Consider the following 15,665-nt stretch of genomic DNA (forward strand, 5'->3'; position numbering starts at 1 on the left):
CATGCCAATGAAAAATCCCATGACTCTGGATGCTCACGAGCTTCTTCATCTAGTCATGATGGATCATGAGACCATCCCCAGAGGCTTTGTTGTTTTTCTGTCTTTTCTTGCCATCCTGTTAGGATTTGTGCAGGTTGTTTACTGTGGTGGGCTAGAGAGAAGCTGTTTGAGACCCCCGTGTCAGTGAGGAAAGCGGGTGGCAGGAGAAGGACTTGTCCTTCATTTTGTGAGCACACACACACATACACATACCAGGTCAGAAGATGAACAGTCTAACAGCAGCGATACTACGAGCGCCAAGTGGAGGCTAAAGGCAGGATGAGAGAGGAGTGGATTTCAGGGTAAATGGTCCAATCCACAGGATGCAGCTGGGCTGCTGCTGTGCTAGGGGGGTGGCAGTAGGAAGATCCTGATGTGGCAACCCACCTGGCATGACTGGTCCAGTGAAGAAGGGACCAGTAGTATCTGTGACTTCTGTTATATGAGGGTTCATTAAATATGATTTCTTTTCACATCCTTTGGGGACCACCTAAGGGGCACGTATCCAAGGGTACAGGTCAACAAGGTCGGGAAAGCAAACTTCCAATGTGAAAAGTCCCAACAGATTTCCCCCAAGCATCCTCTTGAGAGTGAGTATGTGAGTTATGTGCATATGTGCACACATGTGGTCATGTGTTTGTAGACTGGATATTCATGTGCTTCAACTCATGGACAGGTTTGGTCGATCATCCCTTTAGGTTGAGAGACTGCTCAACTCCTATTTCCTGCAGTCCTTCCCTTCCCACTCTGGACCAACCCTTAGTAGCTGCATTGTGGATTGCTTAGGTGTTCAGGATGGCTCTACCTCTAACTTTCCTAAGAGTGCACTGACCATTTCCCATGGAGTCGTTTTGGAGAGTTGCTCTCTGAGTTCAATGAAGGATAGATTAATACCAGCTCTGCCTTTGTGGATGGCTTGAGGATTTTCCCCTCAGGCCTCTGGCAAGTTCTTCCTAGGTCCAAGGCCACCTGTCCGAATCCCACAGCTTGCGAAGCAGACCTGTGCCCCCTTGGCAACTATTCTCCTTGCTGGCGTTTCTATTCTCTTCAACGTATGGCTACAACATGGTGCCGTATTGACATCTGCTCCACATTTCAATGATTTCAAGGTCCTCAGCTGCTCAGACAGTAACTCCTCTGGTTCCTTATTTTAAGGTGACACTTCCACAAACAGGCCACACCTTTTCCCTTTGCCCAAGGGACACTCGAGGCTGATTTTAACATCCTGAAAATGCATAGAGACATGCCAGGGAACGACCTCCGGCTTCCGCTAAAGCTGTTGACTCAGGTGCCAGAGCAGCCTGGACTTCATGCAGAGGTGGGGACAGGGCTCTACATCATTCCTGTGTGTCTTGTCACGTAGGCTGAGACAGCTCCATAGGTGCCTAGAGTCTTTCAATGGGTCTTTAATCTTTTCAACACCCCTTCAGGCTTCTATACCCCCCCCCCCCCCCCGCTTAGCCCAGAATCTCATCAGTATGTCTATTTCCCGTGTAAACAAGACTGTCTGTTTCTGAATTCTCCAAACTGCAGGCCTCAGTCACTGCTCAGGACCCAGCTGGATGGCCAACAACCCCTGTCATGGTCACTAGTCCTGACTAAACCTTTAGTCCTCCCAGTATGACACACACATTGCATATCACTGGGAGTGAAATGCAAGGCTGGTAGGATACAGCGTAGTGTTACAGGGACAAACGGCACTGCCAGTGTTGCCAACAGCCTGGATGCTCAGTGGTACGATAGCTATTTCTTAATGCTCTGGGAGTCTTGGGCGGTGTTTGCAGAGGTTCTCAGGATAGCCTTGTAAGGAGCCCTAGCCGTAGCTGAACCAGCTGCTCCTGCCAACCGGAGAGATAGTGCCAATTTAGCTGTCCCTTATTGCCAGGTGTGTGTCATAGGGAAGAAGGGCAGAGCTCTTAGAGCCAAGCAGACCCACGGGCACGTCTTCCTTGTCCTCTTTGTCTCTGCACCGCCCAAGGCCAAGTCCTCCCTTATATAATTCACAATCTCTTGGATGTACCCCAAGTACACGACCTCCCCATGGCTCCCTGCTCAGACCGTCAACTTAATCCTTATTTTCCCATAGTGCTAGTGGTCTGATGGGATTAGCAAAACCTGGGTCCTGGGTTCTGGAGAGTCCTCTGTTTATTTGATTTGGAATGAGAAGAGTTTTTATTTATACTGGTGGAAGAGTCTGAAGGACAAGGAGGGGGTGGGCACATGGTTTTCCGAAGCTCTTGTTTCTTGAGTTCTGTTGGTTGGTATTTGGTGATTGGGGATTTTAGCGGGGTAGTTAGTGACTTGGGTATGTGAGTGGGAGACAAAAATAAATGCTTTCTTCTGTGATTAAAAGGTCGGATGCCCTTTTGGTGCACAGAGGAGATGGAAACCCAGAAGGAGTTGAAGTTGTGAGTCTGCTCACCCAATAAAAGGCAGGCTAATAGCATCCCCACGTTCCTTTCCTGGCCTCATGGAAACCCCACATGCCTATGAGGCAGCAGACCCTTTCCCTGCAGCTTTGTCTCTAGAGCTTGTAGGGTCACTGGTAGCTTCAGTTTCCTCCTGGTTCATTTGCTTTTCAGCTTGAGGTAACTGGCTGGATTCTGAAATCCACACTGAGCCTCAATCATTGCCTGCTGTGGTGAAGAAGCAGTTCATGGAGGGTGCTGTGGCCACAGGTTTGCCATGCTCATTATCGGTGACACTCTGTTAGTCTCAACACTCCCTACTTTTCATTTCTCCCTTTGCTGCAATCAACCTCCATTTTTTTCTCTTCCTGCTGGATATTTGTAGAACTCAGGTCTTAGCTTGTCCTCCACTTCCCTCTTGTGACAATTGTTTTAAGGTGAAATAAAGAGGAAGTGTTGTGTTTTTAGGACCCTGCACAGCGTCATTCTCAGCACGGTCCTCGGCCATTTATGAACTCTGAGTTGTAATCAGTTTGCTCTCCACTTCCTTGTATCCATTACTGTAGGTTTTGGACAGCCCTGTCTACAGGTAGAGCTTCTTCATGACCCAGATTGCAATCTCCCCTCTGAGACATTCTTCCAGGTGGTCCAGTTTGAATTCATCTCTGACTGTGGATTCTCTGGAACCCAGGTGGTTGCTTTGTCCCCAGCGCTCAGCACAGCCCCGGGATGTCAAAGACACCTAGGGATTCTGTGCTGGCAGGATACACGCTTTCATTTTCCTGTCTTATCTTCCCTCTCCTGTCTCTTCTCCTCCGTGAGAGTTAGCTGGGCTTGTGGATCTTCAGCATCCCATCTCACACATTGTGTCCCTTCGTCTGTTAGAGACCTGGGCTCTGTCTCCTGGGTGCAGGTCCCATGGCCAGACCCCTGTCTGTCTTTGCAAGTAGATTTGCCTTCGGGCACAGAACCTGTGTTCTTGTTTATTTTCATAAACCCCAATGTGCCTACTGTGATGCCTTGAGACTAAAGGATGTGGATGGAGAGGTCTCTAGAAGCTTCTCTGCTTGGCAGTAGTGTGGGAGGGGCTCTGATGGGCCTTTCAAAGGCACCACTCTTTGGAATTATTTTTATTTACTTTTGTGTTTTATATTTTCCTTCTTTTTATTTACCGACATATAAGTTACCTGCAGTACAATCTTCCTTTTTAGGCATGCCCTTCTGTGAATTTTAATAAGTTCAACCACCATCATCGAGAGAGAGAGAGAAAGAGAGAGAGAGAGAGAGAGAGAGAGAGAGAGAGAGAGAGAGAGAGAGAGATAGCACATTTCTACCCAACCCCCCACCCCCCGCCCCGGTAATCAGTGATCCGATTTCTGTCTGTTTAGTTTGGCCTTTTCCAGAATGTCACAGAAATAGAATCATTTGCTATGTAGATTTTTGAGTCTGGCTTCTTTCACTTAGAATAATAATCCATTGGAAATGTGACGACCCAGGCCCTGACACACACAGTATGTATATAGCCTTTGTGGCTGGCACGGGGTGTGGGTTTTTGGGTACATGTGTGGTAGATATAAGTTGATACATGAGTCATTTTCAATCTGGAAATCTGCTGAGCCCTGAATCTTCCTCCCTCCGTGGTGGTGGCACTGGCGAAAGCGCCTTCTCTGGCTTTCCCCAGTCACCTCTTGGCTCTGAATGGTGACAGTTGGAGCAGGGAAGCTAGCTGGGTGGGTGAGGTGACCATTAAATTCCTCCCTTAGGGAGGGGGTGGTGGCAGGGTGACAAAGGTCAGGCCTCTTCTGGCTAAAACAACAGAAGTGGCTCCAGCTGTCCCACAGCTGGAGGGGTGCGTGCCTGCCTTCCCTCAGCGGTGTGAAAAGCCTTTTAATGGGGGTGTGCTGTTGTCAGGCCTGTGGCAGAGGTGTGCAGAGGAAAAGCAGGCCTGCCTGCAGCCGGTTTCTCTTTCCCTTTGACCTCCCTTATCTCTACTCCCCCATCTCCACCCATCCCACTCTGAGGCTGCTGGCCAGGGCCCTCCTTTGCACCTGTGTAAATGCAGTGGTCATGGGGTCATGGAAGGGTGATGGAGAGCCTGAAGTGGGGATGTGGGGATGGGTCTGAGAGTGGGTGAGTGAGTGATGCTTTAATGGGAAACCGCTCTTGGTTGCAATGATGTGGCCTGGGATGGAAAGGTCAAGTTCTGACGTCACAGATGGGAAAGCAGGTAGCAACGGCGTCTACCCTTTGGTTGGGGAGGAAGGGGTTGCAGCTGGACCCCACTTGGAGAATTTTGTGCCATGTGTATTTGATCCTAGTCATCCCCTCCACTTTTCCCAGACCCATGATATAGTCCCTTCTCTACCCACCCAACTTCGAGTTCTTACTGTATTTTAAAAGTCACCAGTCAGATTTGTGTTACATATGCACGCTTGGATGTGTGGCTTTTGGACCACACTTAAAAAAAAAAGACTGAAAACCAAAACCAAAACCAAAACCAAAAAACCGTCTTCCTTTTCCAGTAACCATTAGTTGCTGATAACACCTCAACCAGAGGGGGAACTTCATGCTCACCCGATTTCTCTATGCTGGGGTTTGGTCTGGCTTGAGTTTGCACATATCTTGTACATGCTGTACAACTGGAGGGGGTTAATAGGCGCAGCCCCCCTGCTGTGTCCAGAGAACACTTTCCTTGTAGTCCCCGCCCCCTTCTGGGTTTAGATTCTTTCCATCCCTTCTTTTGCGATGATCCTGGAGCCTTGGGAGGAGGGAGTGTGATTTAGATGTTCCAGTTAGGGCTGAACACTCTCTGTAGCTTGACCAGTCATGAGTCTTCACGTTACCATCTACTACCAATGGAAGCTTCTCTGACGAGGGTTGAAAGGTGCATTGGTCTACGGGTATAGCTTCCATCTCATGACAGCCAGTCCAATACTATGTCCATTTAGCAGAATAACAGTGGGAGATTCTCTAGGGTCTGTGACCCATCTAGACTTGGGTTCTTGGCCCGATAATGTGGCCAGGCACGGCTTTTTATCTCATACAGCAGGACTTAAATTCAAACAGAAAGCGGTCACTCCTGTAATGTTCATGCCACCATTATACCAGTGGGCATGTCTCATGCATCATTGTCATCATCATCATCATCGTCATCGTCGTCATCGTCCTCATCATCATCTTCATCATCATCGTCATTAAACACCTCGTATTGTTAAATAACAGTTGTTATTGTAGTTTGCAGGGTTCCTATCTGGATAAGACTGATGAGTACTTTTCTCCTCTGGTAGCGTACGTAACACCTTTCCACCACAGGGAAGTCAGCCCTTTCTTAGTGACAAGGTTTCCATGTGAGTACCAGTTTGAGTTCACCATGTTCTATGACTCTGTGTGGTATCTTCAGCACCAGGATCTTGCTGTCAAGTTCTGGGAGAAGGGCAACAGCGATAGCCTATGATGCTTGGGTGTCTCTGGCCCCTCACTTACTATCATCTCGAAAAGAGGCAAATCATTCATGGAACTGGGCTTCTAGTTGTTAGCGTATGGCGTGTAGTAGGGTATTGTCCTTTTATAGGGTGACTTCATTTTAATGAGCACATATTCTCTTTATCTCTCTCTATATATAACTCTATCCATCTCTCTGTCTGCCTGTCTGTCTATCTGTCTCATGTATGCATGTGCATGTATATATGTTTCCCTTTCCCTTTTTGTCTCCAGCATTCACACCAAGAGGACCATTTTCCCTTTTGATAGCAAATATGCCAACAAGAAATGCTAAAATCTTGAGGTGAACATTGAGAAGCTTCTCTTTGGGAAGCTCTTTTCCCTTCTTAGCGCCTCCCTCTCTTCTCTGTCAATCAGGAACTCAGCAATGCTCTTGCCCTTTGACCTGCCTGCGATGCCCCCACACTGAGGGTAGCACTGCGTGGTCAGAGAAGCTGGGCCACTAACGTCAGGCCTGGAGGACTGTGCCGCTGACTGGCTTAGTTCTCTTGTGTGTTGTGAGTCCCCATTCAGGCATTCAGAGGTGTGATACCCAGATCTTTGGTTCTGCTTGTGGGGAGCTTTCAACCTAGTGTGGAAGAAATGTGTAATTATCTCAGTCATTTAATCATAGTGTGAAAACTAAGAGACAATACGGAGGCTCAGCAGAGAAGGTCTTTAGATGCCCAAGGCAGCAGCATTTGTAATGGCGGAAGAGGGGAACGTGGGAGTCTGTGAGGTAAAGGCATGTTTCAGGGAGGATGCTCAGAGTCCTGAGGCAGGAAGGAGCAATCCAGCTGTGCCATACTTGTGATGGGCTCCTCGTCTACCCAGCAGGCACAGGGCAGGGCTGCTCACCTTCCCTTCCTCCCGCGAAGGTAAATTGGATCGTTCGCAGATGCAGATAATTCACTGTTTTGACAACACAGCATCTGTGGAAAAAATGCATTGAGTGCATCAAAAAACTGACTAAAACAGCAGTCTCTTTCATCATCTGGTAGTTGTTCTCAGTTAAATGCACGTGCACAGCAGCTGCCAGAGAAGCCAGAGTGCTAATGCCGATGGCAGTTGCCAGTATTCCACCTTGACATGTGCTCATCTCAGGCTCAGTGACCAGAGGTAGCTCAGCAGTCCGACTTGAGGGTGAGATGACCTCACCCCTGGGATGGTGCAAAGGCTTCCCTCAGGTCTACTCGAGGAAGGTGAGGCCACGCTCACAGAGCCTGAATTTCATGACCATCTGGTGACAACTGCCTTTTGGGTACAGGCACACTGTCTCAGACACACTGGGACCTTCTCTTCAGTGACTTAGGAATTTTTCCTTTCCTTAATTTTGGGGAAAACCACCATTTTGGTATGAACTTTCTTACCTGGCACATGCTCTGTAAAAGAAAGGAAAGAGATTTCTGTTTGTATGAAAGCTTTAAACTCTAGGTTAGACAAGAAGCACCTCTTTCCACAGTAAGTGATAGAAAGGTAGCAGTAACTGCTTCCTCCTCCTCTTCTACCCCTCCTCCCCCTTCTCTTCTTCCACTTCTTCTGTTTATCTGAGTTCTAGAGGATTAGAGCCCACAACCATCATGATGGGGACCTGGCTACAGACAGGTATGGCACTGAAACAGTAGCTGAGAGCTTACATCTGATCCACAAGCAAGGCACACAGACACACAGACACAGACACACAGACACACAGACACAGACACACACACAGACAGACACACACATAGACGAGAGAGAGAGAGAGAGAGAGAGAGAGAGAGAGAGAGAGAGAGAGAGAGAGAGGGAGGAAGGGAGGGAGAGGAAGGGAGGGAGAGGGAGAGAGAGAAAAGACACTTGGCATGGCACAAGTCTTTTGAAGCCTCAAAACCCTCTCTCATGTCACAACTCTTCCATCAAGGCCATACATTAAAAGATCTTTTTATCTATGACATATTTTAGGTGAGGCTTGGTGCCTGTCTGTTTATTCTTCAGGTATGTATTGAGCAACTGCTTTGGGTTAGACGTTGTGTTGTGGCTTACATATATAAAGAGAAACAGGCCACAGTCTTTTATAGATCTGTAAGCTGATAAATGAAACCACAGTTTATTGATAGATGATCAACACAGTGCGGTAAAAACTCCAAGGGCACCAATGTTTAAATGCGAAGGCATTTGCTATTTAAAATGTTATTTTATCAGTAGATATTTATCTATGTAGGAGGGGTGTGCCTACAGGGGTCAGAGAGCAGCCTGTGGAGATGTTCCGTTCTCTCCTCCCATCATGTGGGTTCCATAGAAGGACACAGGCCATCAGGCTTGGCAGCAGCTCAGCTCTCTCACTAGTTCTACATTTGCTGCTTAGATGAGAACTTCAGTGACAGGGTGGAAGTGGAACTCGACTGGAAGGGAATGAATGCTGCAGTGGGAGTCAAACAGACAGAAGGCAAAGGAGTAGATGAGTCACCATGGCTAAGAGAGTCCTAGCCGGTCCTCAGCTATTCCAGACGTCCCAGATAAAGTTGGTGAGTGACACCACAGTGGATGTCCCAGCATCAGCCAAGCTCCCAGTCAAACTCAGTCACATTCAGTACCTCTGCAACTACTATGAGGAGCAGAACCTCCCAGCTGAGCCCTGCTGGCAGAGTTATGGGAAACAAATTGTTCACAGCTATTAAGCTGAGGGTGTTTTGCTTTGAAACAATGGAGAAATAAAACAAAAACATTGGGAGTGAGTGCTTGGGGCTATGCCACATGTGAACTTAGGAGAAAAAAATCATAAAATTAATTTCGATTTAGTCTGTGTTATTTGAGGATGCCATTGCAAAGAGAAGTGTCACTCGTAATCCATAATGTAGACTCAGTTTCCCAAACCCTCTGAACAGATCTAGTATGGCTTCTGCTACCTTTTTGACACCCGAGGAAAATATTAAAACATCTCTGTTATCAGATAAACACCTGTTTAGAAGTTTAGTTGGGGTCTGAAGCTGGAGAGAACTCTGGTTGAGGAGTGCTTGGTGCTTTTCTGTGGAAGCCAAGTTTGGTTCCCAGAACCCACATTGGGAGACTTACAATTGCCTGTAACTCCAGCACCAGATTAACTGATGCCCTCTTCTGACCTGTGAGGGTACATGCACGCACACGCATGCACAAACACACACACACACACACACACACACACACACACACACACACACACACACACACACACACACATGCGTGCACCACGACAGTGGTAAAATAATAAAATAGTAGGGAAAGTGAAGGCTAGAGAAGTGTTTGTAACAGGAAGAGTTGAACATCTCCTCTCAGGTTGAGCCTTAAGCTGGCTTTCTTGTACCCTACATTGCCATAGAAACTTGGCGGCCAATCAAAGCTGACAAGGCTTGTGGGGTCGGGGTGGTCTCTCTGGGCGGAAGCTGCAGCAGGGCCTTTGCTCTGCTCTGCTGGAGCCAAAAGGCAGGGAGCAGAGTGTTGTGCGTTACAGACGGAAGGGATTATTGGTTCAGCCTTGATGTTTGTCTGCCCGCATCTTCTCTATAAGAGAGCCAGTCCCTGGTGAGCAGCTTTTCCAGTAGGGAGGGTGATTTGTTTTTATGTATGTCAAGTGTCTGTCCTGCTTTGCAAATGTGAGCACAACACAAAATGTTTGGGATTATCTGGTCCTCAGGGAGAAGGGGTGGGAGAGACAGTTCCAGCCGCACCATTGTTCTGGCCCCCTTTGCTTTCTGTATTATGCAATTGTATTGAACACCATTACTAGTTTGCTTTTCTTGTCTCTTGGTTAGGAAGGATGGCTTTATTTGTTGTTGTTTTTGTTTTTTGTTTTTGTAAAAATGTAGTTTTCATTCTTAAGGGGAATGGCTAAGTATTTGAATCATTGTAGGGAGAGGGGGCGAGAATTGACTCTGTTGCCATCGCCCACATTTCCCGCTAATCATGGTTACTTCAACTCTTTTGAGTTTTGTCTGTGTGCTGTGAGGACTGATCATAAACCCGGCTTGTTTCAATGATTTCCACCTCATACCTACCGTGACCTGCAAAATGGGAGAAAACATCCCTACCTTCGTGACTTCATTTGGACTACGACAAACTCCAGGGATATTCTGGCTATTGACCCATAAGTACTGGACTGATCCACTGTCCATTTACAGAGTGCAGACGTAGTCCTTGAGATCTCTCTTTGCTTTAAGAGTCATTTAAGACTTCAATGAGTCTTAGCCTGGTTCTAGAAAAACTCAGTTGAGGATGGGTGTGGCAGTGCATGCTTAGGAAGCTAAGGCGGGAAGAATGCAGGGTCAAGGCCAGACTGGTGACACAGTGAGGCTTTGTCTTAGAAAACAAACAAACAAACAAACAAACAAACAAACACTCAGATAAGGACCATTGGCTAAAGTATACCTTGGCTTGTATACTTCATGGCTGGGCTATTGCATATGGCAGCCATTATCCACATGTAGTCATCTGAAACTAAACACCACTCAGTATTTGGTCTCTTAGTTGTGTTTGCTATGCTATGGGCATAGCAACCTTGTCTGGAAAAGTTACCTGGAACTGTGCGGCTCTGTAGTATTTTAAGCTTCCAGGATCACACCCTCTCTTGGTCTCTCTGCTCACATGCTGTATGGTAACTGCTTGCCTGGAATCTTATTCTAGAGTGGAAACCCATCGTGGGCAGGGTCTTCGTTGAGTGTCCCTCACTGGCTTCCTGGGCAGAAGGGAGGATAAGCTCATCCTGACTGATTATGGATGCAGGGTGATCTCTTCCACGAGGGCAGAGTTGCACTATTCAGGCCTTATTTAACAGAGCTCAGCTTGTGTTTTGGGAGCAATCACAAATACACATAGTTCCCCAAACGCACAAAAAAGAGGTTTGTAGTTGATTGAAGATGGTCTTTAGCAACTGCCCTGTGCTGTCTCTGAAGTTTTTATAGCACCTTAGGGGTGAATAAATTTGAGACAGGCATCTTGTGGGAACCCTACTGACAGGGAGAGCACTCCGTGGTCTGGAGAAGGTGGGGTTCTGAGGCTCTGTGACCTGTCTGTCTGCAGACAGAGTGCTCCCCTTGTCAGGCTGGTCTCTGGCGCAGTTACACTGAGTCTCTTTTGGCTCAGAACAAGCCATTTCCAAACTGAATTTATGGCCTGTAGTTCAATGCCATGATGACGTCTGTAGCTGTCCTCCTCTGTGAGCAGTGGAGCAGACAAGGCAACCTCTGCTGTTTTAAAAAAGAAACTTTGTCTCTCCTTTGGTGAGTTCTCTTAAAAAGAAAACCACACTGTTTAAATTTCAAAGATGAGGGCAAACTTACAGATGGACTGAGGCGGTGTTGGCAAATGTGATCTTCACAATAACACAAGGAAGGGCATGGCAGTAGCCTCAACTGTTGAAGGTGGGAAAAATTTAGAGCCTGAAGACATAGGCAAACTTCCCCAAGACCCAGCAATGTCTGTGTGAGTACTGGGATCCACGACTTCCACAAACAACAAAAACTAAAACCCAAAAACCAGCTCAAAGTCAGAAGCTAAGAGCCTCAGATGAGATAACCCTACTCCTAATAACCTTCTGTTCTGAGGTGACATCAGGACGGGGAGGGAGCACTGTGTGGCCATGGGGAGGATGGAGGAAAGGACATGGCTAAAGGAAGTCAGGGCTCAGAGCATTGAAGAGAGAAGATCCCAGGAGCCTCCTAGGATGATGCGGATCTGGGAGGGGAGGTTAGCCCTTTCTAGACATCTCAGTTCTGAGTTAATCCCATGTGAGAAGCACCACCCATGGCTACATTGGTCCTACAAATAGTCACAGTCTAGCACTGGGCTAAATGCTCAGATGTGTTTGCATACAGAGCAGGTTAAATGCTTCTGGTCTTGAAGCTCCAAGTTGGGAGCTTCTGTTGTTAACCGAATCACACAAATAAATTCATCACCTCAGACTGTTAAGAATCCTGAGTTGTGAGAGATTGTGATGGGTACTGTCCTTACCTGTGAGAGTTGGGGAAGTTTCCTAAAAAAGGTGACAGCCCAAACCCAGAGCAGGCTGGGAGCAGATGGAGGAGAAGCACCTCAGATGGTTAGATGGACAGGGAGGCCTTGCAACCACTGGTAAGCAAGGGGCACAGAGGCCAGGGAAGGGCCCAAGGTCACATATGGCCAGCCTGGAACATCCTCCATCTGTCCTAATGGCAGTTGGACACCTCTTGAGGATTGTAGTCAGGGATCCAGGGCTGATGCTGGTATGCTGAGGTCGACTTGGTGGGTGGCAGTGCACGAGGGTTTATTGAAGGTGTCTGAGAATTCCGGTCCTAACGAAGTCCATTTGACTCAGTGTTCCCAAGCCAATTATTATCACTACAAGTTTTGAAAACAGGAAACGTTTTCTTACAGAAGTTCACTTAGCTGGCATTCCGCTAGAGAGCAATGGGCAGAATGGATAGATTTAGGGTTCAATGCTATTGATTTGGCGATAGATTTGGGCTTCAATGCTTTGTTCTAATACATAAAACTTCCCCCACAGAACTTAGAGACTGCATTCTGGAGCTGAGGATTTGTAAGTAGCAGTGTGGTAGCCATCTGTGTGCATGGAGAGGACAAATGGTTTGCAGGTTAAAGCTTTGGTTTTCTTTCCCACAGATTTAGGCTGTGAGGAGATCCCCACTCCTCACAGCTGTGGTGCACTGGTCTAGTCAGGAGTTCCTTTTCACAGGGTAGTTGTGGAGACTGACAAGATCCTACATTTGGAGCATTTGGAGCATCCTGTGGTCAGTCAGTAGGACCTTCCTATCCTTAGGATGCGTATAGGAGGCCTTCTTGGTTAAACATGCTATCTGACTCCTTCGTCTCTAAGGTTTTATAACTTAAGATTTATTTGAGGTTTACTTACTAAGGGCAAGTCAAGACTGTACGCCATGGGTTTCTCCCTATTTTTCTTGCAAAAACTAACCTCTGTGCTATTTCACTTTTTTTCCCCCTTCCCAACGTAGTTTCTAATAAGTGACCGTGACCCTCCGTGCAACCCCCACTGCCCCAGGACTCAACCCAAGCCCATCTGCGCGTCTGACGGCAGGTCCTATGAGTCCATGTGTGAGTACCAGAGAGCCAAGTGCCGAGACCCTGCCCTGGCCGTGGTCCATCGAGGTAGATGCAAAGGTGAGTGACCTGCACAGGTTGGCAGGGCTGCTAGGACTACAGCTCCCACAATGCCTTAGCTTTGCTCTTAGTCTCTGCCTCCCATCGGGTGTGAGAGAAGGACAGTGGCAAGGAGTACTTCCCTGATCTTCAGAGCTGCCACCAATAAGGTGCGAGGGGCCCAGGGGCTCTCTGGCCAGTGTCTTGTTTGTTTGTGGTTTTGTTTCAAAATAGAGACACAGTACACTACTGCTGGCCCCGGAATAGGGATTCCAAATCGTTGTTTCGCAGAAGTGTTTTTGTTTGATCTGCTTTAAAACACGGAAAGTATTCGAGATAACATTTAAACATTGGGAGAGTCAACAACAGTAACAAATCTGGCCTTTTGTTTCTCTTTTCCAAAATTGGCAGGTCTGTGCAAAACAGCACATAGTCAGAGCTGAGGGCCTCCAGCCGCGAAAGCGGAGCTTGCTTTCTGCTTTGCTCCGGTCCCCATCCTGGCTTCCGAGCACTGCGCATGTGTCTCCTCAGACGCTGTCCGTGCGGCTTTCCCTAGTTTTAAAGAGTTTTGACCTTGTGGCCTGGAGCCTTCATAGGAAATGCAGGAAGTCAGCAGGCTAGCTTAGACCTTTGATTTTCTCAAGAAAGTGCTGGCATTGCCATGTAGCCTTGGCCGGCCCGGCACTCACTATGTATATAGCCCATGCTAACTCCAGGCCTTCGGTCAGAGCTTTCCTTAGTACCGGCACTAAAGACATGCGCTACCATGCTCCTTTCGCAGTTCCTGGATTTATTAGTTTTAGTAAAAGCTTGGGGAAATTAATGGAAATGGAACCTCCCTCCCTGTCCCCCTTCCCCCATCGCATGAATAAAGGGACATTTAGGAGAAAATCAAAAGCAAAGCCTGGGCTAACATGCTTCTCCTCTACTTTCCTAAGTGTAGCATTAAGAGGAAGGAAGCTGGAGCAGGTGTCCATGGACACGGGCACCACGCTCTTACTGCTGGACATGCTGGGGTATGCTGCCTAATCCCACCTACGGGATTTTTCTCAGTATTCCTGCCATGGGGCAGCCATTTTGGTTCCTGGCTTCTGTGTGGAATCCCTGGGAAACATACAATGAATGTACTCATCTCCCTGTTTAGATGCTGGCCAAAGCAAGTGTCGCCTGGAGAGGGCTCAGGCCTTGGAACAAGCCAAGAAGCCCCAGGAGGCTGTGTTTGTCCCAGAGTGTGGCGAGGATGGTTCCTTCACACAGGTGAGGCTTCACACGGGCTTCTCAGGGCGCTTGCTGGCTGAGGCAGAAGGGAGGGGACCAGAGAGCACCCGGCTCATTTGGCACCTTCACTTTCTGGGAAATGGCTGGGTGAGTGGCTCTTTATCCCCTTTGCACTGCCTTTCCCCTTCTGGGCCCTCTATGTCACTCCCTGCCAACTGGCAGTGGGCCCTGACAAGATGCATGGGAGTCTGAGCCAGGAAACTGGCATGGCCGGGTCCTGGTCCTCCCTGCTGGCTGTCTCCTCTGTCAAATGTGGGCTGATTATTTTCTCTCATCCCTGCCAGTTTCCACAGGCAACCTCGGTATTCCCTTCTCTGTGTCATTGCCACCCCTCTGCACCCCCACGCCACATACTTCCTTGAATGAAGAGGTGCCCTCTTTGAGCACAAAGGGCACCATGGCTTCCGGACTGTGTGTGTACACATGCACATGAGCGTGGACCAAGATTTTAAATCCTGTCAGCAGTCTCACCTCTCCTGCTCAGTGTTCCGGCTATTGCTTTGTGTAAAAGCAGGGCAGGACACATTGGCACAGGCAGCCTTCCTGAAGTGTAGCAGCGGCGGGAAGTAAGCTACTTCTTCAGGAAACTTCTAGATGGCTCGCTAAGGACTCAGGAGATGAGAGGTTTCTGTGAGTCAGGACATGTGGCAGTTGCATGAAGATGTTGTGAGGAGAGTAAGGACAGTCACAGGACATGGTAAGCTTGGCTTAGCTGGGATTGTCCCTGTGCCTGGCCACTTCCTCTAGGACCCTTCTATCAAGCACGTACAGCCTTTAGGGGAATCTACCCTTTCAGGGATGTGGGCAACAACTTCAGGGTTTTAAAAGCTTCTGTAATTCTGTATCTGGAGATGCAGAGTGGCTGTTGGTCAGAGGGTTTTCAGATTTCACTTCTGGTGAGGTTGAGAGGGTTACTGATCTCAGACCAACACTGTCTTGGGCAGTAACATAGAGGGGTGGTCGGGTGTAGGTTTGATTTTGAGATTTTAAGTGTTTCTCTGTTGACTCAAATGTGTAACCAGGCTGGGGAGCCCAGGGATAAAGCGACCTTGGCCGTCAGCCCTGGATGAAGTGCTTGTTTTGACTTCCCATTTAAAGATTTGCACAGCCGAGTAACCCTATTTATGGAGAATGCATGCACCGTCCTGACTTGGGGTGAAGAGCTGGTTCAAGGCCAGGGCACTCTGAAGATCCCTATGCTATGCTGCTTTCTGAACTGGCAGCCGCAAAGGGAGCTTGTGCACGAGGAAGATTCAGTCTAGAGCTGCACTTGGTGCACTGTGCCTGACTGGGGCCAACTGCCTGGGCTTGAGGCCAACCCACACAGGCAAGTCACCTAGCTTCCCAGCATGCTTATCT

At 48.1% G+C, this 15,665-nt stretch overlaps 1 protein-coding gene across 5 annotated transcripts in view; it reads left to right on the forward strand.

The window, feature by feature from the left end:
* The window catches only part of Smoc1 (SPARC related modular calcium binding 1), a 161,365-nt gene that overhangs the window by 67,749 nt on the left and 77,951 nt on the right, over window positions 1-15,665 (forward strand). For all 5 annotated transcript variants that reach the window (XM_063261932.1, XM_006240284.5, XM_006240285.5 and 2 more), the window contains exons 2-3: window positions 12,884-13,049; window positions 14,173-14,285. In XM_063261932.1, coding sequence (XP_063118002.1) covers window positions 12,884-13,049; window positions 14,173-14,285 — 279 coding nt within the window. The remainder of the gene's footprint in view (window positions 1-12,883; window positions 13,050-14,172; window positions 14,286-15,665) is intronic.

This window comes from Rattus norvegicus, chromosome 6, assembly GCF_036323735.1.
Source record: "Rattus norvegicus strain BN/NHsdMcwi chromosome 6, GRCr8, whole genome shotgun sequence".
NCBI lineage: Eukaryota > Metazoa > Chordata > Mammalia > Rodentia > Muridae > Rattus > Rattus norvegicus.